At 50.4% G+C, this 25,017-nt stretch overlaps 10 protein-coding genes across 10 annotated transcripts; 5 read left to right on the top strand and 5 right to left on the bottom strand.

The window, feature by feature from the left end:
• Positions 1-223: 223 nt before the first annotated feature.
• Positions 224-779, bottom strand: HO133_007883 (uncharacterized protein; the record flags this gene model as incomplete). Its single annotated transcript, XM_037298751.1, has 3 exons — positions 224-558; positions 619-668; positions 766-779. The coding sequence occupies 3 exons, from the start codon at positions 777-779 to the stop codon at positions 224-226; spliced, it is 399 nt and encodes a 132-aa protein (XP_037156087.1).
• Positions 780-1,217: 438 nt separating this feature from the next.
• HO133_007882 (uncharacterized protein) lies at positions 1,218-1,721 on the bottom strand (the record flags this gene model as incomplete). Its single annotated transcript, XM_037298750.1, has 1 exon — positions 1,218-1,721. The coding sequence occupies one exon, from the start codon at positions 1,719-1,721 to the stop codon at positions 1,218-1,220; it is 504 nt and encodes a 167-aa protein (XP_037156086.1).
• A 744-nt stretch (positions 1,722-2,465) lies between these two features.
• On the top strand, positions 2,466-4,712 carry HO133_007881 (uncharacterized protein; the record flags this gene model as incomplete). The annotated part of the gene is made up of 5 exons (XM_037298749.1): positions 2,466-2,790; positions 2,847-2,881; positions 3,026-3,396; positions 3,464-4,070; positions 4,233-4,712. 5 exons carry the CDS (start codon positions 2,466-2,468, stop codon positions 4,710-4,712), a joined length of 1,818 nt encoding a protein of 605 aa, XP_037156085.1.
• A 2,992-nt stretch (positions 4,713-7,704) lies between these two features.
• Positions 7,705-9,147, top strand: HO133_007880 (uncharacterized protein; the record flags this gene model as incomplete). Its single annotated transcript, XM_037298748.1, has 5 exons — positions 7,705-8,111; positions 8,161-8,243; positions 8,300-8,648; positions 8,705-8,776; positions 8,829-9,147. The coding sequence occupies 5 exons, from the start codon at positions 7,705-7,707 to the stop codon at positions 9,145-9,147; spliced, it is 1,230 nt and encodes a 409-aa protein (XP_037156084.1).
• Positions 9,148-10,335: 1,188 nt separating this feature from the next.
• On the top strand, positions 10,336-12,933 carry HO133_007879 (uncharacterized protein; the record flags this gene model as incomplete). Its single annotated transcript, XM_037298747.1, has 1 exon — positions 10,336-12,933. One exon carries the CDS (start codon positions 10,336-10,338, stop codon positions 12,931-12,933), a length of 2,598 nt encoding a protein of 865 aa, XP_037156083.1.
• Positions 12,934-13,367: 434 nt separating this feature from the next.
• HO133_007878 (uncharacterized protein) lies at positions 13,368-15,119 on the bottom strand (the record flags this gene model as incomplete). Its single annotated transcript, XM_037298746.1, has 4 exons — positions 13,368-13,692; positions 13,823-14,017; positions 14,099-14,350; positions 14,605-15,119. 4 exons carry the CDS (start codon positions 15,117-15,119, stop codon positions 13,368-13,370), a joined length of 1,287 nt encoding a protein of 428 aa, XP_037156082.1.
• A 370-nt stretch (positions 15,120-15,489) lies between these two features.
• Positions 15,490-16,833, bottom strand: HO133_007877 (uncharacterized protein; the record flags this gene model as incomplete). Its single annotated transcript, XM_037298745.1, has 3 exons — positions 15,490-16,572; positions 16,628-16,708; positions 16,768-16,833. The coding sequence occupies 3 exons, from the start codon at positions 16,831-16,833 to the stop codon at positions 15,490-15,492; spliced, it is 1,230 nt and encodes a 409-aa protein (XP_037156081.1).
• A 1,767-nt stretch (positions 16,834-18,600) lies between these two features.
• Positions 18,601-21,629, top strand: HO133_007876 (uncharacterized protein; the record flags this gene model as incomplete). Its single annotated transcript, XM_037298744.1, has 4 exons — positions 18,601-18,979; positions 19,050-19,408; positions 19,563-19,992; positions 20,149-21,629. The coding sequence occupies 4 exons, from the start codon at positions 18,601-18,603 to the stop codon at positions 21,627-21,629; spliced, it is 2,649 nt and encodes an 882-aa protein (XP_037156080.1).
• Positions 21,630-22,070: 441 nt separating this feature from the next.
• HO133_007875 (uncharacterized protein) lies at positions 22,071-22,963 on the bottom strand (the record flags this gene model as incomplete). The annotated part of the gene is made up of 4 exons (XM_037298743.1): positions 22,071-22,285; positions 22,339-22,360; positions 22,661-22,875; positions 22,927-22,963. 4 exons carry the CDS (start codon positions 22,961-22,963, stop codon positions 22,071-22,073), a joined length of 489 nt encoding a protein of 162 aa, XP_037156079.1.
• A 431-nt stretch (positions 22,964-23,394) lies between these two features.
• On the top strand, positions 23,395-24,674 carry HO133_007874 (uncharacterized protein; the record flags this gene model as incomplete). Its single annotated transcript, XM_037298742.1, has 3 exons — positions 23,395-23,570; positions 23,631-23,814; positions 23,868-24,674. 3 exons carry the CDS (start codon positions 23,395-23,397, stop codon positions 24,672-24,674), a joined length of 1,167 nt encoding a protein of 388 aa, XP_037156078.1.
• Between the last annotated feature and the right edge of the window lie 343 nt (positions 24,675-25,017).

The following is a 25,017-nucleotide window of genomic DNA, read 5'->3' as shown; positions in this document are numbered from 1 at the left end:
TCCTTGTGAAGAATGTCCAGTCGAGATTGTCCGAGTCAATCATAATGAGTCTGTTACCAAGTAAATACTAGGCTCCGTAGCCTCAGGCATTTTTCATGCCTGCCGTCTCTATCAGGAGATATTCAAATTACTTTTGGGAGAGTCAAATTCCATGCCCTCTGACAGCCCCGTGCGACTGCTCGGACCCACATCCCTGCCTTCTCTCTTCGTCTGCATCCTATTCCTAGAAACCTCTCCCACCACCCCTTCCCCTCCCACCCCTGAACCCACCACCACCACCACCACCTCTGCCTCTGCCCCTCGGTCCCCCCCTCCCTCCACGCCCACCCCTATCAGCGACCTCCTTCCTAGCCTTATTCTTTGGCTTCGGCGCATCATCGATCAACAGCGTATCCAACGGCAGCGAGTCAGGCAGGATGTAATATCTGATTGTTGAACCACGGATATTGATGGTGTCGAGAGAAATCGGGTCGCGGCCTTTGGGTGTCATTTTGACGGCGCGGAGAGCGGTGTTCATCTGGGGGGAGACGGAGGTGATGGTGCCGTGGAGGATGGTGCCTGTAAAGAAGCGTTAGCAGTAGCTGAAGTCAGAATGCGATCGGCTCGAGAGGATGGTACCATTCTTGAGCTCAATCGTGACAGTTTCATTAGCACATTTCATCAGGAATCTAGCAGGTGGTCAGCGCTGCTGCGAAAAGACGAGCCTTGAAGTTGGAGCTCAGCTTGGAAATCTATGTCTGCAGAAGAGCAGGGTATGAGGCTTACCTGACGAGCTTCATCGTGCCTTGCTAGTCTTCTGGTAGGGCCTTCAAGGCTTTGCGTGGGTGGAAAACTGCCAGTGTCGGTGTCGGAAATGTTGTATTGTCGCTAGCGATGAGTGTCTAAGCACTGGCATTCAATTTTGGGCGGTTGATTTTGGCTTGGCGGCGCTAAACTTAGTTGGGACGCATATCAAGACCTCCTGGATTTTGGCACTTGATCTCGGAATTGCCATGACTCTTGGATATAAGGATGACTTGAGGGATGTTGAGAGCCTTCAGTCTTACATAGAAGTGTTTCAAGCTACACTGTGTAACTGTCAATGCCAAAGTAGTTCCCGGAAAAGCTGCTTGGCGCACAGTGATGTCCACCACCATATGCCATGTGACGCGTCTTTCAAAATTCTAGAACGCATTCAAACCATGCTGTAAGAAACCACGAGGGTTCTTCGTGCCCCCCTACCTATCCACTTCCTCTGCCTCCGAAACCTTGTCCCAGTCAGAATCCGTACTCAGATCTCCAGACGAGGCCTCCCCTGAACTCATTCGCTTGCGCAGAACACCTTGTGCATCCTCCGGTCTCAAGAGTCTTTCTGTCTTCCTCTCTGACATGCTGCCCGAGACTCCCCCCTCGCTCTGAGTACCCCCACCTTCCGTCTCGGTCCCACTATCCTCCACTCCCATCCCCTCCTGCCCCTGCCCTCTTTTCATCTCCCTCGATTGCTTCATGTCTCTCTCTTGTTTGTTTGCAGCTTCTAGCTCTGTAACGAACCAGTTGATTGCCCACCACAGTCCGGCGCATAGAAACGAGAGGACAACGAAGTGGACGCTGTATGTGAGGATGAGGAGGACGAGGAGCACGACTTGGAGGGCCGCGAAGGAGGCGTTGGTTGCAATTATTATGGATGGGGTTGGGCCAGGTGTGAAGATGGAGGAGATGAGGTCGGTGAAGAAGGTTGCCATGATGGAGACGGGAAGGAGCAGTTCCGATCCTGTCGAGGAGGTCTTAGATTTTTAAGGACAGCGTCACGGAGGATCGTCACGGAGGATCAGCACGCTGATTCGTAGTACATTCAAATTCTCGACGAGATCCTTCGCGATCTGCTTTGGATGGTAGAGAGTGAGTGCGTCTCGACTTCTAATCTATGAGTATTTCCGTGAGATATCGGGAAGCTGCTTGATTGAAGGACCGAATGGTGAGCAATGGACTGATCTATATTGACAATAGGTGGAAAGAGATGTACTTTGACACGTGTATATGCGAGAAGTTGTGGCCTGGAGACGTGTTGATTCGTGACCTAACGGTCACGTTGCCAAGCGCCAATCGATAAGGCAAGAGCTAAGGTAAGGTACTTTTACCTTACTCTACCCACTCAGCCCTACGCAGTATATAACGAAACTGATCCAATCCGTGCCAAAATCTTCCGCTTACGTCCAGCTTTGAATGCTCCCAAGACATGTTGATATCAGTTGTCAGAGTACATGATGCTGTGGAGTAGCTGGACCAAAGGTCACTCCGTTTCTCGGGATCATATTACTAGATCACTATGCTGCTACAGACTCTAAGAAGTGGGGAAACAGCATACTTTAGCGAAGGCGCGTGACTAACTCGTGTTTTCAAATTTGTACAACGCTTCCATATCGTCCTTGATATTCCAGCACGGTCATCTTGAACTTGTTCTTCATCGTTCTGCTTCATTTGCAAAAATGTCTTCAGCTATGGCCATGAAAAATAACACACAGGAAGGGGACATACCCACACAGAACACTGGCGACATCTTCATACATCATTCTGAGGCGGTGTGGGAACATCGAGATACTTATGGACCTCCAGGATTCAAAGGTGTCTTCACTAATTATTATGCGGCGCTCTGCGCAGCGTTCGCTGCAATTGGGGGCATGATCTTCGGATATGATCAAGGTGTTGTTTCTATCGTACTTGTTATGCCCCAATTCCTGGCGCACTTCACCAGGGTATCGGATACTGCGAGTGGCGCAGGGTTCTGGAAGGGTCTGTTGACAGCGATGATAGGTAATCCTGTGAATATCGATTTGGATAGAGGTAACAATAAACTGACATCCTGATAGAGTTGGGTGCGCTGATTGGAGCCATAAATCAAGGCGTGAGTTTGCTTTTGTAGTTTTTTCTTCCTATTCCGTAGCACAATCTGAGTCGTAAGCCAAGGTTCGGGTTTGATTTATTCCTGAACATATTTTATGCCTCAAGTCTCATTCCAGAGGAGCATGCTGACACCGCGGGCTTCAAGTGGGTTGCCGACAAGATCTCTAGGAAGTATTCAATTGTCGTCGCCGTAACGATTTTTACTATAGGTTCGGTCCTACAAACAGCGTCGATCAGCTATGCGATGCTGGTTACTGCCAGACTTATTGGTGGCATCGGCATTGGTATGTTGAGCATGGTTGCACCCTTGTACATCTCCGAAATCTCGCCGCCGGAGATTCGAGGCTCCTTACTAGTCCTCGAGGAGTTGAGTATCGTCACGGGAATTGTTGTGGCGTTCTGGATCACATATGGCACAAGATACATCGCCGGAGAATGGGCCTGGCGACTACCATTCTTGCTGCAACTCGTTCCCGGTCTTGTGCTTGGATTAGGAATCTTGTTCCTTCCATTCTCGTGAGTCTTCTAAATGAATCTATAAGCGCTGTCCGTAAGAGAAGTCGCTGACCGTGCGTACTCACAGGCCCCGTTGGCTTGCGTCAAAGGGCAGGGATGTAGAAGCATTGCAGGCTCTGGCCAAATTGAGGCAATTGCCGACGACCGATACCCGAATCCAGCAAGAATGGTTTGACATCCGGGCTGAGGTAGCCTTCCACAAGGAAAATAGCGCTTTGAGGCACCCGGCGCTCCAGGACCGTAGCGTGATGAGCCGCATAAAGCTCGAGATCGTCTCTTGGACCGATTGCTTCAAGCGAGGTTGCTGGCGGAGGACGCATATTGGAGTAGGCCTGATGTTTTTTCAGCAATTCGTTGGCATCAACGCACTGATCTACTACTCACCTACCTTGTTCAAGACCATGGGTTTGGACTATAGCCTCCAACTCATCATGTCCGGCGTCCTAAATGTCACTCAGCTCGTGGGGGTAATCACTAGTCTTTGGACAATGGACAGGTTTGGACGACGGCCCCTATTGCTCTGGGGCAGCTTTTTCATGACGCTGTCGCATTTGATCATCGCCGTTCTCGTGGGTAAGTTCTCCAGTGACTGGCCAGGCCACCGTGCAGCCGGCTGGGTTAGTGTTGCATTTCTGTTGTTTTACATGCTGAGCTTCGGAGCTTCATGGGGACCAGTACGTATTTTCCGTGGTAATTTCTGCTTATTTGAACCTAGGTCTAGTCTCGAGACAGATCTGGGGAACAGAATGTACCTTTCACGCCCCAGACCTGTCTTACTGCTCAGCTTCTTGACTTTGGTTCCTGAATAAGCAATGCTGACTCCGAAATCTGCGCAGGTGCCCTGGGCAATGCCATCCGAGATATTTCCCTCCTCTCTTAGAGCAAAGGGAGTGGCATTAGCGACGTGCTCGAACTGGCTAAACAACTTCATCATCGGTCTCATCACCCCACCTCTCGTGATCAACGCTGGATTTGGGGCTTATACTTTCTTCGCCGTTTTCTGCTTGCTATCACTGATTTGGACGTTCTATTTTGTCCCTGAGACGAGCGGCAGAACACTAGAAGCCATGGACCAGTACGTGTTTTCTGAGTCCATACCTTCTTTGCTGAAGCAAACCCTGAATCTTGAGACAAGTCTTGAGGTTGTTTACTCTTCAAAACAAGTCCCAAGACTCGACATGACCCCTTCTAAAGGCAATACTGACTGCGAGACTCAATTCAGCGTCTTCAAGGACATAATCAGCGAGCAGGAGGAAGCACGAAGAAACGCTATAGAGAGCGAAATTATCGGCAGTGCGGATTCGATGACCCGGTAAGAGGGCGAAGCGTCATGAAACAAGTTTCATGACGTCGAAGCAGGGATCGAATTGCCATCGTAAGTTCCTGGACTGAAATAAACCACAGCGCTATCAATGCTGATGTAACTGTGGGCTGTTGAAAGAGTATCACATTGCCGGAGTGTTAAGGTTTCGATGCGAAGCTCGGAATTTGGCATCTACCTGCCCGGCGACCGAGGCGCTGCAACTACACGCCGAAGGGGACTCATACGCTCCCCACGATTCCAGGCGGTCGACGGGTTGCATACTAGAATCTGGAGTGGAAAAAAGCTTTTGCGGTTCTTGAAGGATTGTTCATTAATCTCGAACTCATGTTCATAAGCTTGTATGCTCTAGAATCGGATGATGCGGTATGCCAGCCAATCGGATAGAAGACGGCGGATGAGAATGACAAATTGAAGCGGTCAGCAATCCTACGTTAACTCAAAGGGGCAGCACATTCAGGCCATCAGCCTCTGCTACTAGGATGATCTGCATAGCCGAGATGCAGTGTGCTTCAGCCCTGGCGAACGAAGGAAGGAAGAAATAGGGCTGGACATGTGGCATTCATGATCCCTGGCATACACGAGTCAAGATTGGGGGCTATGAGATAGGACACGAATGTTTCGCATTGGCGAGCATTGATCAACCTCCATTCTCCACGTTTCCATGCTATCTATCGTTGGGGAATGGGGACAAGCCGTCAGTGGACACGGCACGGTAACTGCATTTCAGCTTCAATGTCACCATTAAGAGGACAAAGTCTAATCATCGAGTAGAGCATGAGCAATATCTCGGCGACCCCGACTAGACCTCCAAGATGATAGAATATGGGAGGAGAAGAAGAAGCAGCAGCAGAAGCAGCAGAAGAAGCAGAAGTAGTTGGGAGTAGAAGAATGAAGCGAACCTCAGTACTTTTACTTTGCTTTAGTTGAATGACGAGATTTCATTGTTGTGCATATGTTGAGGAGTCAAGAGTCAGGAAGGGTAGGGTTTAAGGGAACCGCAACCTTCGATGCGGGGGGCTTGTCCGGGAAGTTGTTTGGCCCGTTGGTGTGAATTTACTTTGCCAGAGCTCTGTAGACAGAGCTACCTGGTCTCTACAACAAACGATTAACCGCCCAATTATCTACCAAGAATCGAGACTACTTCCAATGAAGTAATGATCCCCTTGTTGATGTGATTCCCCTCGCTGTATGACACCCAGGAATGGATTGAAGCATAAGATGGTACCTACCCAGGTAAAAAAGAAAAAAGAAAAGAGGAAGAATAAAAGGTAGAAGGAATTCAGCGAGAGGGGCACCATGGAAGGAGGGGGGGGGCTTTCGCGTTCTTTTTAGCTGCGCGCAAGTGTTACCGTTTTACCTGTCGACTAAGCCTAGTCTGAGCCTCCCCACTACCACCTTTCGCCTCTTCACCGCCTGGCAGCGGACGGAACGATTTCATCATTCTCTTTGCGACACTTCTCGTTGTCATCAAATAATGAATAATGATCGGCCCTTCAACTCTGACAATGTGACTAGACTCTGCAGATCATACCACTATCCCAGGGCAGGATAAGCAACACATGCAAGCTGCCTCCTTTATGCCTCGGCTGCCTGTTGTCGCCCAATAATAGCAATGGGCCCAAAATGCCTAGAATGCCCAGCATGCCCCCAATCATGCCAAGCAAAGAATCATGCTAATCACAAAACAGCTTCGTCCCACTTTCCTTCTTCCCATGTCCAGCTTCTGAATTAATTAATCGATCGAGGTAGGCTTCCTGGAGATGCCGAACAGACTATCTTCTAGCTTTTCAGCTCTGTCTCTGACCTGGAAAACTACGTCGCAATCTCCCATCCGGCGACCCATTGGCAGACGAGGAATAAGCGCCCCCGTGCCTCCAAGAAGCATCAAGAGGCATCAAGAGAGGCATACCAAGCAAGCCATTCACGCCTTTGAAAGGATTCGAGGCTGGTCATGCCCTTCCCCTGAACCGTTCATTCCAGTTTCCATGCCGTTCCTCTGCGTTCCAAGTGCCCCCAAGGACACGCTTTCTTGACCGCCCATGAAACAAGTGCGCCTCTATTCCGACGTGGTCTAGCCAGAAGAATGCTACTCCAAAATGTCAGCTCGGGGCAACCGTTACTGCCTAGCATCATGTGCTTATATTCGACCGACTGTCATCAGTACTAAACCTCCGTAGGGCTGTGACTTTTTGAAACGAAGGATCCCAACTGCACGGCTGCGGGAGAATCCAACCCACCCCTGCGCCACATGCTCTCGGTTTCGAGTAGCTCATCTCCAATGTTGATTGCGCATCTTCCATCTAGATCCGTGACAACCCCAAGCGTTTAATGGCTTGCGATTCGCTAAGGCAACGGCTTGACCCACCCAAAGCCAGGAGTTCCCAAACGACGCAATAAGCTGTCATCACGGGGTTCATGGAGATAATTAATCAAGTAAGTGCGGTGCGGTGAATGTCAGAAGTCTCTTTCATACTTAGGGTCCTTCTCTTCCTCCTTCCTCCTTCCAGGCACCTTCTTTCCTAAAATCTTTTCCCCTGCTCAGCCTTTCGTTTGAAACACTGGATTTTCAATCTTTTTTTTCTTTCGGTGACTGCATTCAAGATAAGTCGTCAAATACTGGCCCTAACCTGTTGGTTGCACCGTACCCGAATCAGGATTCAGCGGCGTGGGCAACCCCGTCAAAGTTCACAGGGGTCTCCATCCTCCAGAATCCATCAAACATCTGGCACTGGCCACTCACCATACACCAGGCTTAGCGATCCTGCGATTTATATTCAGAGCCATTGCCTCGTTGGGATCTAGCAACAACTACTCTCCAAGATCGTTGCACGATCCATCTAAAGACTTCACACCACGTACGTTTATTTTTGAAATCAGATATATACTTCACAATTGTTCTTGTTCTAGCGAGCTGGATGTAAAACCACATCCACATTGAAAGATCCTGTTTGTTTCTCCATTTCATTACATCCATAACGTTCAAAATGTCTCGTTCTCATCGCCGTCCTTCAGACTACTCACGTGGAAGCAGTCCCCGTATTGACCGAAACCTTGCCGTTACCGAAGCCAGCTTCCAAAACCTTGGGCTGAACGAGACCGCTGGAGCTCAATATCAGTCCGGCCCTTCTTCGTATCTTTTGCCCGACCAGCGAAGTCGACGACCGTCGTATCCCCGAAGCGAACTCAGTTCAGGTTACCTCCAGCCCGATTACGTATCCAGCAGCTATACCCGAGCTGCATCACCGGCTTCCTTCTCGGCTCTAGAGAACTCCACCTCGTTCGGAACAACTTTGCTAGATCCTTCAGATTACCAGCTTTTCTCCGACACTGGAACCTTTAGCACTCGTGCAAGCCCATTCTCAACAAGCGTACTTGGCCGGACGGACATGGGGTAAATTGAGAGTCTATCATCTCATGAGATCAACTCTAACAGCTTCCAGTAGTTACCCGTATCCATCAGACACAATGACAAGCTACCGCGACACGAGCTCTTATGGCCCATCAAGGTCACCTTCTCAGCGAGGTAAGTCACTGATCATTTGATCGAAAGCATTCCATTTCATGGGTTAAAACATTCAGGCTATACCAACCCGAGCACGGAAGCTTCTTTATCACGCAGTATGTCTGGTCCCTCCGGTCCTAGCATACTGCCAAGCTCGGCCTATGGTGGATTTAGAGGTTTAGAGCGTGAGGTTGCTCGGCAGCGGCAGCGAAAGCTCCATGAGTCTCGCCGTCAGTCGAAGCTCCTTTTACGGAGGACTATGCTGCCGAGCACCCCATACGCTAGGCCGGGCGAGGCAGATACTGAGAGCGGTTCGATTGACTATCTTTTAGCTCATTCCGGATCATCATACGATAGCCACAGCGCTTACGGTCGAACCCCTTCGACTTCCTCAGCTCAAGGGTCTTACTTGACAGGCGTCTCATCGTGGGTGCAAACATTCTTTGCTGACAAACCTCCCACTGCTGACTCTCGCCGTGCAGTTCCCCTTACGATAATCCTTACACAACAGCATACGGTACAAGCGGCGTTGGCTCGCACACGATGTACTCTTCGTAAGTCGAGTTATGACACAGAACTATTTCGAACCTACGCTAACCTCCACAGAAGCTCTCAAAACCCAAGTCTTTCTACCACGTCCAGTGCCATATATGGCTACCGCGGCGATAGGCGAGGCTCTGGTGTACCATCGAATATGGAGCCAGTCGTGATTGAGACTCCAAAGAAACCTCAATGCTGGGATCACGGCTGCAATGGCCGTCAATTCTCTACGTTTAGCAATCTCCTTAGGCACCAACGGGAGAAGTCCGGCACGTCATCAAAGTCCGTCTGTCCTCGCTGCGGTGCAGAATTCACGAGGAAGACAGCCAGAGACGGGCATTTGGCGCACGACAAGTGCAAGGCAAGATCCTCGTCGGATCGTTGAGTCGACTCTCACGCGACTTCGATTTGCCTCTTTCCATTATTTTTTGCAGGTACTTTGAGCGAAATTACGGCATAGCAATGGGTCTGGGACTTTACAGCGTTGATCACTGGTTACGACATTTCATACTGGGGTACCTTGGATAGGTCCCTTACGGCATTAAGATGAAACATTGGGACGGGCATTTACAGCGGGGTTCAGCATACATTTGGCGTTGGGAACATAGAAATGGGACCGGAGTTTTTTGTTTTGTTGTTTCCAGCTATCAGATATTCAGTATGAAACTTTGCGCTGGAAAGCATATGTTGTTTCGAGTCTTCGCCATTGCCAACATCGAGGCTTTGGCCTGCGCCTTGACATATATTTGCGCCAAGCCCTGCCTCCGCCCCCAAAGCCGGTGATGCTCTACAACGTCGAAGATGCAACTGCATGCCATTTGAGACACCAGTTGCTGAAACACAGAGGCAAAATGTTGCGAGATGTTGTAGGCTGGAGCCTTCGCCTCCTCGAAGGCAGTGTAAACTCAAGTACTTGTAAAATATCTAAGGTGTGGTCGAGTTGGCGACGTGGGATTTCGGATCCATCGAGCAAGCGCGGCAAACGCGATTACTAGTCACACTGTAACTCCTGCCTCAGGCCCTGACTCCAACAAAACACTTGTTGGATCATCGTACATACGTCCTACTCACATCTACCGCTTATCCTAGGATCCGCACACTCGCCCCAAACGGCAATCACAGACTAGCCTCCAGATCACATCGCAGGATCTTGCCAAGATGTCCCTGAAGGACCCCTCTTCTTGAGGCTTCCAGTCTACTCTGGCAGCTTCAACCACAGCAAAGCCTGCAAACCTATCTATAAGAAACACTTGAGGCCGTCAAGATGCTTCCTCCGTTGTCGCAGCTGTTCCGCATCCACCATTCTCACACGAACACTAGGTCTTTACGAACGCTACACCATAGAGCAATACAGCGGCATAGGGTGGGCATATAGAGTCCAATTGGAAAGAACAATATTTCACGCAAAGGTGTCTCCTCGGCACAAGAAATAGAGGCTAGGTGGAAAGATATGGCTTCAATCTTCACCTTCGAACCTGAGCCACCCAGGGTATCTTCGCCGTGGCCAGGAGCAAGAGCCGAAGGGCCAAATGCCAACTCTGGAGATGGGCACTTATTGCTGGCAGGCATGAAAATGCCGTCAGAAATACCTTTGGCCGATTTTGGGATCAAAAAGTTGGAGGCGGAGCCACAAGAGGGTCCTACAGAATACAAGCTGCACCTGTTGCTTCGACCGCGAAGAAGCTTTTCTTCTACGTCGACTGTCCAGCATGTATCTGGTTCATACTTGTCCAAGTCTCGCGCATCGCAGCCAATTGTGGAGGCGGAAATGAAGCCAATGCCTACACCGGCCTTGGCGCCTAGCAGCCAGTCAAGACAACATAGGCTGCAACACCTAACTACGCAATTGCTATGGCGTCTTCAACAGTCTTCTCCTTATCATTCTTCTTCGAAGTCAAGTCTTGTGCTGCCGATTCTGCCAGAAGCCGACGTCGAACTCTCTTCCTCGAAAGGGCCTGGGAGGCTGATCCCAGGACTCGAAGAGAGCAGTGGCGCTCTGTATGAGATTGGTGTTAGCGATGATGGAACATTCGTGGGCCTCACCAGAGACGAGCTAGAGGAGAGCTTGACTGTTCTTCGTGCAATGGCTTTCAGTTTGGGTTGCGATGTTCAAATACTTCGTGTGATTGTTGTAGGTGACTGCCAATGGACCGAAGAAGCCCAGCCAAAAAATGTATCAGAGATCAGGCAGAGGAAGGAAAAGCTCTTGGTTGCAGAAGTGCTAGTAGCTCCCCACTTAGGCCCTTCGAAGCCATCAATCGATCTGGCAGCCCAACAGCGGGATAAGTTGGCTTCCACAGCTGCTGAAATTGATGCTACTGATCACAAAACAGGCGAGATTGAATCGCAGAGTGAGCAGCTTCGCGTATCTCTGACGGGAAGTACTACCTCGGGAAAGTCATCTTTACTTGGTACTCTATCGACTTCTACGCTGGACAATGGCCGCGGAAAAAGCAGGCTCAGTCTATTAAAGCATCGACACGAGATAGTCTCTGGTGTAACCAGCTCTCTGGCGCAGGAGCTAATTGGATACCAGGAAGTGGCAACGGTAAAAAAGGCAATTGCTTCCAATACCAATGTCATCAATTATGCTTCTGGCAATGTCTCTTCTTGGAACGATATACACGCTGCTTCTGAAGAGGGCCGTCTAGTCTTCGTGACTGACTCAGCTGGACATCCACGGTACAGGCGTACCACGGTCCGTGGCCTCGTATCCTGGGCGCCCCACTGGACTCTGTGCTGCGTGGCTGCAGACGACGGAGAGGACAGCACTGGCAGGGTAGGCGCAACCGCATCTTCGAGTGAGATTCTCGGCTCTGCGGGTGTCGGTGTTGATCTGTCCAAAGCCCATCTCGAGTTATGCCTCAAGCTCAACTTGCCGTTGGTCATTGTCATTACAAAGCTGGACATCGCGTCCAAAGCTGGCTTGCGAAATACTCTTACCAAGATCTTGACCACCTTGAAGGCTGCTGGTCGTAAGCCTGCCATATTGTCTTCGTCTTCGGATCAGAGTGGCGAGCTTCAGCTTCAATCAGTCGCCAAAGACGAGGAGGATGCGGCAAAACGAACAATTGCTTCGACACCTCCTGCCGAATGTCATCTGTTAGTGCCAATTGTACTTACTAGTGCTGTGACTGGGAGCGGCATTGGCCGACTCCATGCCCTTCTACACCAGCTCCCAGCAAATCCGGGTGCGATGGCCAAGCACGCAAATTTCGCTGGTCAAGATAGTGCAAAACCGCAGAGCTTGTTCCATGTGGATGAGGTTTTTACCATGCCCGCACATCCTCACTCTGCGAACGCGGAAAGGTCTGCACCAGGCTTCGTGCTGAGTGGCTATCTACGCTACGGGGTGCTAGAAGTGGGTGATACAATGCTTATTGGGCCGTGCAACCCAGGCATCGCTGCAGAATTGGCCGAGAGTCCTGACATTCACAGAGCTAGATCTTATCCTGGCCTGGTCAAAGGATCACCACGAGTGGTCGCAATGTCTCATGACCGGCAAAGACCCTCTTCTGGTGACTTTACCGGCATAACGGGTGATGCTGACATATCCATCACGGATCTTCAGATTTGGCAAGAGATACGCGTTACCGGTCTCCGCAATCTGCGGCTACCTGTGCAGAGATTATCAGCTGGCCAAGTGGGTACTGTTGCCATCACTTTCCAAGAAGGACTACATTCCAAGAGCAATAGCTCCTCTCCAATCGCAAATCCGCCGTTGAGAAGAGGTATGGTTATGGTCTCCGCCCCAATGAATCCTAAGAATGCACTATCTCCGGCGTACAGTCGCTTCACTGCAGTCTTCCCACAACCCAGTCTTCCCGCCTGGCCTGCAGTACTGGTCATTGTCTACATCGCGAGCATTCGGGCATCTGCGAAAATAATAGAAGTTAAGGCACTAGGAGCAACTCCTACCACTGAGGATATTTTTGATTTTGACGACAACAGCAACAACCACAGCAGCACTGCATTGTCCCAGAGCTCGGGTAATCAGCAAACCGAAATAACATTCGAATTTGTGACTTCGCAAGAGTGGATTGAGATGGGGACTCAGGTGTTGGTCACGCCTGGAGGTGGACCCAGCTTGACGAATCAGCCTGAGCAAAGAGAGCCAGGAAGTGCTGGCTTAGATGGGTATGTGGGGTTGATCACGCAGGCAATGGTTTGATCGAGGTTTGCATCGGGTCTTGTCGTTGATACCGCTTGCCTTGACTCATGTTGTATGTCAATCTTCTAGGTTCACCAAATACAATGGCTGGAACCCCTCAGAACGGTCATGAGGAAAGTGACTTGGATTAGGGTCAATCTGTGTTTGCGGCCGCCATCCTCGGAGTCTCCTATGAAAGAAGGAATCATTCCCCATGCTCCCTCGAGGATTTCGCTTCCGAATACAAGCATCTTACCCGAACTCTGGCTTATGAGCCCAAATTTCTCCCCTTTTCGAAGAATACCCCCCGTTTCCTTCAAACCCCGAATCGCATAGTCCCTTAAGTCAATACATTTCTAAAGTGTCTCGACGAGAAAGGTTCTCCTAAATCCGTCGCGCGCCTATCCTCCCATACCCTGACATAAATCTTAATATACCGCATAACCGCCCTACGTTCAAGCCATTAGCAACTCCCCCTCCCACCATTCCGCAAATAATTGTTGAAGATTACAACTCACATCAGCCAGTATCTCGGCCCCTGTCACAAATCCGCTTGCATCGCTCGCCAAAAATACCGCCAGCCCGTTCAACTCGTCCGGTCTGCCTAATCGCCCCATCGGCGTCATGGCGCTCCAATGCTTCTTCTGCCCTTCGAGCAGTGCTTCGCGATTCAGCGCCGTGTCCATGTAGCCGGGTGCGATGGTGTTGACGCGGATGGAGTGGGGTGCCCATTCCGCGGCGAGGGATTTGGCCAGTTGGGCTACGGCTGCTTTGGAGGCGCTGGGCCGGGGGGGTCCGGGATCAGTATCGCTTGTTTGCGTGGGAAGGCCGGTGGAAATCGGTTTGGAGGGAATTTCTTAAGTCAAGAAAAGATACGGAATTAAAGGGTAAAGATCGATGGAGTACTTACTTGTAAGCGCATTGTTGCTGAGGGTGCAGGACACGGGAGCCGGCGATGGACGAGAGGAAAATGATGGAGCCGCCGGCGCGGGCGGTGATCATGTGGCGGGCGCAGGCTTGGGAGACGAGGAAGGAGCCGGTGAGGTTGACGTCGAGGAGGTTGCGGAACATGGCGGCGTCGTACGTTTCGGCTTTGATGTTGGAGCTTTGTGCACCGGTGAGCGTGGAAAGCTTGGAGAGCGGGCATCGATTTCTCACTCTCCGGGACTTTTTGAATGGGCCTTACTCTACGACCCCGGCGGAGTTGATCACGATGTCCACGGAACCCAGGTCCGAGGTTATCCGGGCCACGGCGTCCGCGACCGCGTTGGCGTCCCGGACGTCGACTCTGTAGAACCGGACCGGTATGCCCGCCGTCGAGCGTAGTTCCGCGGCCGCCGCGTCCCCCAGATCCTGCTTCACGTCGATCAGGGCGATGGCTTGCGCGCCGGCTTCGGCGAGGGCTTGGGACATGTTCCAGCCTAGGCCTCTGGCACCTCTGTATGTGGATGTGGTTGGGTCAGAGATGTGGACGTACAGATAACCAGTCTCGCCTCAGACTCGTTTCTCAAACAATAAGACTTCAAAGTCACATCATCACAGTGTTCTTTTTCCAACCGTATGAAAAGATAACAACAGAATGTAGATCTAAGAAAGCATCAAGGAGAAACCGAGCACCAGAGCCAAAAGCACACGTAGCAAGCAGCCGCACCTCAACCCGATAATCCACAAGCCCGACCGACCCCAACTCACCCCGTCACAACGGCCACCTTCCCCCCGAGCGTGAACCTCGCCATCGTCGGCGTCAGCCCCGGCACGACGCCCCCGTCGAACGCCACGGCCTCGCGCCCGACTTCCCCGGCGCCGGACCTCCTCTGAGGCTCCGTGTGGCTGGCGGCCGGGACCTCTGGTTTGGGTTTCGGGGTTGGGGTGATGGGGGCGGAGAGGGCTCGGTTGAGATTTGGGGTTGGGAGGAGGGAGGGGGGGAGTCGGTGTCGGAGACGGCGTGTGAGGTTGATCATGTTTTTTTTTTTTGCTTCTTCTTCTTCTTTTTCTTCTTCTTCTTCTTCTTCTTCTTCCTCTTCTTCTTCTTCTTCTTCTTCTTCTTCTTTTTTTTTCTTTTTAGGAAAGCGGGTTGGGGAAGGGATGGGAGGGTATGGGTGGACGGTCGGAGTGATCGCGGATGGGAAGAGAGTTTGGGTTCCAAATGAGGCCGAGCAAGGCCGATGGGATTGGAGCGGCTTGCCTGGAATGAGAAAGTCCAACATCTTGGGATAGCCTGAGGGTGCATAGATAGCTCTTAGTGACGCATTTGCCAGATGTAGAGGGCAGGATCGCTGATGGTACAGTCTAAAAAGAAAGGGGGTAGGGGTGAGTGTGTCTACATGTCCTGTGGTTTTTTACGAGAATCTTTCTGTGGTGCAGTCTTTTGGTATCAATTACTTTGAAAAAGTCCGAGTATCGCTGGGTTATTTACAACGACACCTAATGTTGAGATACTAGGAATTGAGACAGATGCACAACGATCCTCGCGGAAGTGGAAGATCTCCAAACCAAACTCCATCGCTTGCTAATCGCGTGCGGTGACAATGAACCAGATTGCAGATTTACGGGTATCATTAGGCCGGATGGCTCATGCTAGACAGCTTCCACGTAATTGCTATCAAACGTTAGTTTGGTATATTCATGGGAAAGAATCGAGCAGGTCACCCACCTAGGAAAGATCCCCGTCCTGTTCCCAATTGTCCCCGTCCACCAGTCCGATGCATTCTCCGTTCTTTTTGTGATCGTAATAATCTCTCCTTTCTTGAAGGCTAGGTCACCAGCCTGATCCGCATCAAAGGTGAACAGCGCAATGGCCTGATCCTTCCCCATCGCTCCCGCCATCGGCTTTGGTGTGAACTTCGGCTTCGGCGCCGTAGGTCTGCCAGGCTTCGGTGAGTCGCTGTACGAATAGTCCTCTCCCACAGTGTTGGTCCGGCTTCGACCTCCGCTATTGGGTGGCCGATCATAGACATCATCGTTCCAGGTACTGGCCCGTTTCGGAGCCTCGTTGTATTCGTAGTCGTTTGCCATAGATCCGGTGCGATTTGTGCGCACGCCTTCATTGTAGCCACGGCCTGAACCGCCTTGCCAGACGACGTTGTCGTGACTGTCATCATAGATGGGGATGTCGTTGTACATAGCGTCTGAAGATGATGGCGATACTCCGGCGAAGACTCTGGAGTTCAAAACCCGCATGAGAGGTTCTGCGGCTGGAGGAGGGCGGACACCGCCCTCAAGCAACTGGCTTGCCGTGATGCGGCTGTTGTAGAGTTTCTCGTTTGCGTCGCGACGTTCGATCAGGACACTTCCTTCCAGACTGACACCAGCGAAGAGACCCTTTGTTTTCGAGTACGAGAACACCCCTGCCACACCCTTCAAGCTGGCTGCTCCTGCAGCTTCTGCATTGCGTCCAATGGGTCCTGCGGCGATGGACACATTGCCGCCGAGCGTGAGTGAACCTTTCTGAGAGAATGTGCGAACGGCAGCTGCATCGTTTAGAATGAAGACGAAGTCTGTGAGCTCGAATCCTATTTGTCCACCGAAGCCACCGCCGCCTGTCGCAATGGCTGACGGCGCTGACCAGGTACCATCCGAGAGACGGGCGATGACAATTCCGGAACCGAAACGACCTGAGCCTAGGAAGCCGGCTTTGAGGACTGTGATGATAGCAAGACCCTAGTGTGATCTATCAGAGTGCGGCTTCACATCAGCTGGGGACGAGGTCTCATACCTTTGCATTGGCTAAGATTTGAGGTGGTATAACCTTGTCTGGGCCAAAAGATTGCCGTGGGTCTATGAAAGATGCGAGGACCTGTCAATGCAAAGTCAGTGAGCGATGGCCTGATGAGTACCGAGGTGCCACGAGATCACCTTTCCCGCTTTCTTGCACTCGCTGGCTACAGAAGTAGGAAATGGATTGTTGATTCCAAATGGCATTTTCTCCGCCGAATCAATGCCTCTGAGATATCAAGCTGGTTGTTTCTTAACGAGAGTGGAGGAGGGTGTGCTCGTGAGTTTATGACCAGTATGCTCCGCCAACAACTCCGCGCGTAAGTCGGCGGTGCCAAGAGAAATGACGCACTTTTAGGGTTCGGTAGAGTGAAAGTTATGGTAATACATAATACGACCACCCAAAATTCAATGGACGACTACTCATCACCTCGTCAAACCTTTATTCCATTGCTCTCTTCGTGCTTTGTAAGAATTGCCATTCTAGCCTCATAAGTGATGTTGGATCTGCGCTGGAAAAGTGACTTGAGAATCCGGTCCATATCTGACGCCAGCTAGCTACAACCTCTCAAAGAATCCATTCTGCTTGGGTCACTGCTCCTACAGCTCCGTCAACTTGTTTGGTTAAAGCTTATGTGATCGCAGCATTGTATGTTATCTTAAATACATGAAAGCACAGATGAGGTTTCAGTAGATGGTGGCCTCGCAGACAGCCCACCCTGACCCCCAGGTTTCGCCACATATTGACACGCCATGTCTCTTGTTACTCAGCGTCTCCTTCAATACAACCATTCGGCACTTTTATCTACATTTTTGCTTTTGCTCTGAGCATGAGATCTCCATATTGCTGCTGCAATGAGAGCGGCTACAGTCCCATCCAAATTAACAGCCCATCTGCCAGCTGACCATTCGATTTATGAGGGCAGGTGATATCTGAACGGGCCATTTTCATGCTGCCGGGAGCAGAGCTATGAGAATACGCTCATAAAACCCCCTTCAACGAAAGCGGAGGATTGCTTTCCCTGAGTGTTAACGACAAGAAGGACGTTTTTCCAATCTTTGAGAAACTTTGGCCCAGAGCTATTCAGCACCCTAATTTGATTACGAGTCGCTGGTATCATCGCTCACTAGTCTGCCGTTTGGCTCACAGATATCTGGGCCTGACACATTGTCCTGGCTTGACGTTACAAACTCTTCCCCTCTTATCACAAATGAGTTTGGGTTTGACAAGCAATAATGAGTTTGACAAGCAATTGCAGATATGAAGGGCTCTCGTCCAATCTTCACAACGTAAATGCAGTACATCTATAAGGCATGAGGATATCTGCTAATACTTGAAAACAAGAACGTCACTAGTGACGGGGAGAACAGTGACCAATATATAAAAATAGAGAAAGGAAGAAGGATGCCTGGGCTATTGCTTCTATTTGGTCTATGAACCATGTCATTAGTATCCAGTCGGCTTTTCATATCATTTTTTCGGCTCAATCCAAGACATGTTGCCACTGTCCAGTCTAGTGACTTAATCTCGCTCACAGCCTTACCACTATTGTGCTGCCAGCCTTGACAGGAAGCAGATTACAAGCAATCTCGGCATATGTTCATTCCGTGGTATTCAACCCAGGAGCTGCAGGCAAACTTCTGGCTTTAACTCTTTTGGTGACCGGGTAACTGGATTATCTATTGGTTTTCCCCGCTTTGTGTGAATGCAATCCCGGCATGCATCCAGTCTGTGGTAGTCAACACACAACATTGCAGCGAACATGTTGCTGGATACTGTAGGAAACATGCCGTCATTGGCTCTCTCAGTGATCAGGTTAACACATCATCTCCCAATGTTCCCCACTTTGCGTGAACACAATCTCCGTTGAAGATGTTGGGCCATATAAGTATGGGTAAGTTTTCTCACACATACTGCTTGGGTTTAAAAATTCCCTCAGTCTATGATCCTTGATTTCCACACAAGCTACAAAGATGGACTCTCGTTCCAGAGCAAAACTGCTTCTAATCCCAAATGCCAAGCAGACCCAAGAAGAGATCTCTCAACTGATAAATTCCATTTTGGCTTTGGATCCAAAGCGCAGCACAGAAGAGGTTCAGTACGCAGCAACGCTTCAAGTACTGGCCCCAGCGTTAGAACGTCTCCTAGTGACCACCCAAGAGGAATCGGACAAGGAACATGGCACAGCCCTCCGTGACATTCAGCTAGAAGCTTCAAAGCGGACTCGAACCATCTTCGCCAACCATCAAAGATTGGGCTCCATCTTTGCGGAACATGGTCGTGATCTAAAGCATCGATGGCGGAACCGGAACCCTGATAGGCGGAGAAAGTTACTCCTAACCGCATGGCCAGGTGAGCCAATTTTCTCAGCCGTTGTTCCCTTGCCTAGGCAGAAGAGGGAGTTGCAAAGAGATAATTTCAGAGTATCAGACCACCAAGGACTATTGTGGGACTCAAAGACCGCCTTCAGATGGAAATGCTAACTTCGAAATCTCGATAGATATACCCCTAGTACATAGGCCAGATTTCGTCGCACTTAGGCAACAACGATCTTTGTGGGGCCTGGAGCGTAAAAGGGATGGGACCAAACACAAAAGTGCCTATCTCATGCCCCACATCAACCTTGAAGATCTTGGCAAGTCGAAAAACCTACTGCTGTTCATCGAGTCCCGAACGCGTAACGACCCAGAAGCCTTTGCCTGGTCGGATTCGCAGCAAATACGGATGGCTGCTTCAGCCGATGCCGTCAAAATAATGACGTGTACGGGGTACACCATGATGGTACGTACTCCCGGAGCCCAGTCTTTGCTGTTCTTGCTTTCAACACCAACCGATGAATCTAGAGACATGTGCTGCCAAAGTGTACTCTGTAGACATATTTCAAGGCTCAAGTCCATTCTCGAATAGGCATTGCTGACTCGAATATTGCCATCAGCTGAGCGGTCAAATGACACAAGAAGCCTATGGAGATATCGTCTCTTGGAAGGCGGACTCGAGTTCTATCCAGAGTCTTCTTATGGGCACAGGCTTCAATCCCAGCGAAGGGTTGATTGTGCTTGAGATACAGGATAGGACGCTGCAGTTTTTGATTACATGCACGGATCTCATGCGAGGTGTGAAAGCGGGAGCAACGATTGACCGTGCGCAAGCTGCGCCCACCGCTGGAACCGATGCTCAGGCTCAGGAGGCTGAAGCATCAGTCAAACCTATTCATGCTGGGCTCATCATTGACGATGAGACATCTCCATCAGAATCAACGGTGGAAGTCAACACCAAAGCGCCCTATCGCCAACCTCAGCATTTCTCTCTTGAATACCTTCGAAAGCTGGCTACTGCCAAAAAGGACGAAGCTGAAGATGAGATCTGTACGTGTACTTTCAAGTAACTCCTCTCCTCTGGTACCAGGGACTGGGTTCCAAGACTATTTTCAGGAGCAAAGCGCTCTATGTACTTCTTGGATCTGTCCTATACCTCGAGGTCTTTGTCTCAAAAGACTCATGCTGACTCCGAAATCTGCGTAGGGGCTCTAAGAGAAGACCCGTCTTATTTTCAGAATGTCTTGCAACACCGTTACCAAATGACCCTATACGTCTTCGAAAGGGTGTACAGCGTGGATGTCACAACGCTGAAGGGTAAAATTCTGCAAACAGCTTGTGGCAATATCATTCATGCCGCATACAAGTATCTGATAATATGGGATATTATCTTAGAGGACCTGCAGAAGCTCGAAAGATTGCACATGGGAATCGCGACATCGCCCGTCGAGCCACTACCGGACAAATACCAAGAGGCGCTTGCGAGTTTTGTGCTCGTAATAGACAAGCTAACAAAATACCCTTTGGAGGACCTGCGAAAGGTCTTACCAATGAGTGAGCCAATACGAGAGTACTTTGACCGCACCCGCAAGAACGACGGTAGTGTTGCTTATCTTCCTCGGAAGGACATGGAGATTCCGCCCATCATAGGGATGGTTTATGACCTCATGAATCCTGAGCGTACAGCGCTGATGGGCGTCCCAAACATCCTGGACGATGTAGAACGGATCATGCGCAAGGACAAGAGACAGAAAGGCCTCATCACCACCGAGGTTGCGAAGACATTGTCAGAGACAGCCGCACTTGGGGAGATCCATGCGCGGTTGAGTTGCCATCAACCTCGAATTCAGCTCCCGATGGATCTTGACTTGTCTCTTGCCGATGTGGAGTCGCGCATCAAAATCATCGCCGTGATTCAGAAGCAGATGGAGGGCGTCAGCCTCGATCAATTTGTGACACCAGCCCAGGATTTCGACTACCCTGCAAATGCGAGAAGAACACAAAAGACCGTTGACAGACTTCGCGCGGAAGAGACGATGCTTGACACATTCTGGCAGCAGGTAGATCAGCACTTCACAAAGACTTGCGGGAAGACACTCAATGGCTTCATGGGAGACAGGATTTCTGAGCGTGAAATTGAGCGTACTGGTACCTGGCAGCCGGCAGTAGTCCGCCCAAAACAAAAAAAGAAGGCGACCCCACAACCAACACCGGAGGAAATTGAGGCTTTACGGACGTTCCAAACGGAAGCAGAAAGCAGCACACCACTTGCCGCACGACCGAAGGAGAAAGTCAAGACGCGCGGTGTGGCCAACCCTCCACCGGACCTCGGCGCGGCTGGAGAGCCAGCGGCAGAAGTTACGGCTGAGCCTCAGGCACAGGTGTTCGAGCTGGCGAAGGAACCCTACAAAACCATGCGCAAGTTCTTTCCAGCCGACGTCCAGGATCGAATCGGAGCCAAAGTCTCGTGGAAGGACTTTGTGTCTGCGATGCAGAAGCTTGATTTCAGCATCAAGTCTCTTGACGGCTCGGCGTCGCTTTTCGAACCGGCATGGAAGCCGGAATCTTCCATCATTTTCCATGAGCCTCATCCCGGGAACGAAATACGGTTTGACCTTCTGCGACGTTATAGCGGTAGGCTGTTTAGGAAGTACGGATGGACCACGGAAACCTTTGTCCAAGGGTAATCCCTGGTCATTGGGAAGCTTTGACGTCTTTGGTTTTTGGAAATGAGTGATCTCTCTTTGACACGAATGGCTGGAAAGATCAAAAGTCTTCGGCTTCGGGGTTTGCATGGTAGGTAGAGTTCGACGGCCGAAAGGGGAATATCGTGGTATGAAAAGCACACGCGAGTACTGTACATGATCATCGCACAATTACTGGCATCATGAAATCTGTTGTTTGGAAATTAGTCTTTTTTTGCGTCTAATCATGTTGTATGAAAGGCTTTGCAGCGTCTACGCTCTATTCCCTATGCTCCATGTTCCATGCTCCATGCTCTATCACGTTTCTCATCTACATCAATTCAGATCTCTCAATATGCTCCAATCCATCCTCTCTCGTCATCACTCTGCAAAGCCTTTTCTATGGCACGGTAAGAAAGCAGTCATAGTAACACTCACATGTCATCACACCTTCGCTTGTACCGCCTGTACAGGATGGAAATCGCCATCCTTGGTCTTCTTTGCTGTCGCTCGTAGATTCAAACGTTCCTCTTTCGTCAAGGGTATCTCGCTGCCGCGTCTCGATTCTCTGGAATCCTTCGTTTCGACCAATGAGGCGTTTTCGCCGTCTTCGTTGGCAAATTCGTAGGACCTGAGTTCGACGTTTTTCCAATCCGTACCTTAGTAATTGTTAGCCTCGTCCTTCCATCAATTTTCCAGCGTCCATACGTACCCATGGCCTTGTCGAAGTCCGACTGCGCACATTTCGGAGTCAGCGTTGCAGTTCAAGGCAAAACTCAGACTCGCAAGACAAGTCTCGGGAGTAGGAAGAGCCGTTTGCTCCCGAAATATGTCTTGCAACTCAGAACTCGGCATTGAAAAGGGAGGAATTACTCCGGAATGTACGAATCCAGTCTTCGGTAAAGTAGTGAAGGAAGCCACCATGGGTAACAACCACAATCTCGGCTTCCGGTCTAGCCTTCAACCATTGTCTCGCCTCCCTCGCTCTCTTCTCAACAGCACTCGCGGAGGGTGGCCCGTTCCCAGTCGCACACTTCTGGGAGAGCGATGACGGACATGCCCTTCTCTATCAGGGGTTTGAAGCCGTACAAGGCGGTGTAGATAGCTCGACGGAGGGGCGAGGCGACTATGGCACCGATTGATTGATAGTAGGGGAAGTCTTGGGCGAATTTGTGGCATTGTTCTTCCCCGAATGGAGTCAGGGATGGGTCCGGTAAACTGTGATTAGCCACGGAGAGGTTGTGATAGCCTGTTGAGTCAGCCAAGGAGACTTACGCCCTATGTGGTCTTGGAGTCTTACCCTGAGCGTGCCTGACGCAGTGGATTACGGGTGCCATACCGATGGAGTCGTCAGCAGAGTGTGTCGAAGAAATCTTCACTGTCCTTTTGCAGCTGCCAAAATTGTTTTCGAGCGATACACTTTATAGTTTTGCCGCAGAGTAACGATATTTGTACGGGAAGATCAACGAAAACGAATGCCAGCAGTAGGTTTCCAAAAACAGGCAAAGAATGTCGAAAGAAACAACGCAGGACCAGGGGGATGTTCTTTTGATGGGAAGCCTACAGGTAGCCGGGTAAACCTCGGTATTCAGACTTCTGTCACCCCTGGCGCAGGGTAAGTAAGCTGCACGCTTGGTAGTAGAATAATCCCCGAAGTCGGCCGGAGATAGCACTGGCAAATATTCGGCAGCGCCTGCCCAGGGGTCTTTTGCCCGATCCTCCACCTGCTCCTTCACCAACTCACTTCGCTCCTTTAGCTTTGGCTGAAATGAGAAGCTTGATCAGCAATGCTGTTGCCATTTTCAGGTTACAACCTGCCGGAGGAATATTGGCCAGCGTAGGCCGAAATCAATACCACTCCTACAATATCCCCATTATCAAGACCATAGACGACGAAACCCATGTCAAGATCAAACTTGGTATTGGTAAGCAAGTCGAATTACGGTAGGCGAACTCGTCACATCTAAACATGAACGCTTTATAGCCTTGCTGATACCTTTGCAGCATTCGCTATCCTCCCAGGCCAGAAAGTAATAGCCCCATCATCATCTTCCTGAGGCGCGGCATTCCTACGCCGACGCAGTGTGAATCTCATCTCAAAGATCTCGCCGTTGGCGCAAATGCCACTGCTGTTGAGATAAATTATAGGCTCTCGACACAGAATGGCTATCCACTTCCTATACATATGGTCGGTACTTTGGATGCTTTACGGAAAGACGTGGAGTTAAATGCAATGTCTAGGTACTCGCAGGTTATGATTGGACTCGAGCGAACCTTGCCCGCGGTATTCATACAGGTTATAAAGGACTGAGGATGACCACCAAACCCTCGAAGATCGGTGTATGCGGCGAGCTGGCTGGGGGAAGCCTAGCTACGATGCTGGCTCTGACAGAGTGCTTCTATACGCCTGCAGAGCTAGAGCCCCAAGGCATCAGCGCTCTGGCAGTCGGAAACCCAATCCTTGATTGGACTGCGTTGACCCCAAGCTTTGCGAGACGAAACGCTCCCCAAGCAGGACTCTTCCGCAAAGTTCGTGGTTTTCCCGGAGGCGCTAACAATGAGTCTCTTTCTGTCAATGGCCTCTGCGATATCCGAGAAGCTTTCTTCTCGAAAGCAGAAAGATATTTCGACCCATTTGCTAGTCCGCTGCTGTTTTTCCGCACACCGAGTTCTGAGATCCCGAACCAGGCTGCTACATCTACTGAAGAAAGCCTTCTCAACGGTGGTCCGGAGGATGAGAATTTTTTCTTACCGCCTGCCAAGAAGCGTCTTTCGGCTCGCAAATATCCACCAGCGGGCTCGAATCTGATGTTACCTTGGACAAGAGTGGTGTTAGGGAAGGATTGCGAGTTCAAGGATCAAGGGGTAGACCTCGTTGAACTGATGCGAAAGAGCTTCAGACGCTCGGAAGTCGAAAGGACAGCCGATGCGAAGCCCATTGTTAGAAGGAATTTTGAGGTTGAGGAAAGGGAGGGCATTGGGTTGTGGGACGAGAAGCATATGCTTGAGATAGGGCAGTGGTTCGGTGAAAAACTAAGAAAGCCGTGATCGACGGTTGAGCGAAAAGGACCAAACTACTATACATTGACCCGCCGTGATCAGACAAGACCTGGCAGATTTGGGATTATATAAACTTGTCTGCTTGCAGAGGGCGCCCACAAGCTTTGCAAGCATGGGTGGAGTAGCTCAACTCCTTCCACTTGGCAACCAAGGCTGCTAAAAGTTGTCATTGCTTCGACAATAGATTCAGACTTGGACCATGATGGTGATATCTGAAGCTATTTGCCACACCTTTGCATCACGATTTCCACAGACTCAAGTCTCGGTCAGCAGAAGCTTATGGCTTTAGTAGATACGTGCTTGTCTTAAAGGGCTATGGATTCAAAGCATG

The sequence above is a fragment of the Letharia lupina genome, assembly GCF_014066315.1.
Source record: "Letharia lupina isolate WasteWater1 chromosome Unknown contig_4, whole genome shotgun sequence".
In the NCBI taxonomy this organism is placed as follows: Eukaryota; Fungi; Ascomycota; class Lecanoromycetes; order Lecanorales; family Parmeliaceae; genus Letharia; species Letharia lupina.
The sequence above is the reverse complement of the archived record's forward strand: the minus strand, read 5'-3'. Positions and strand labels throughout refer to the sequence as shown.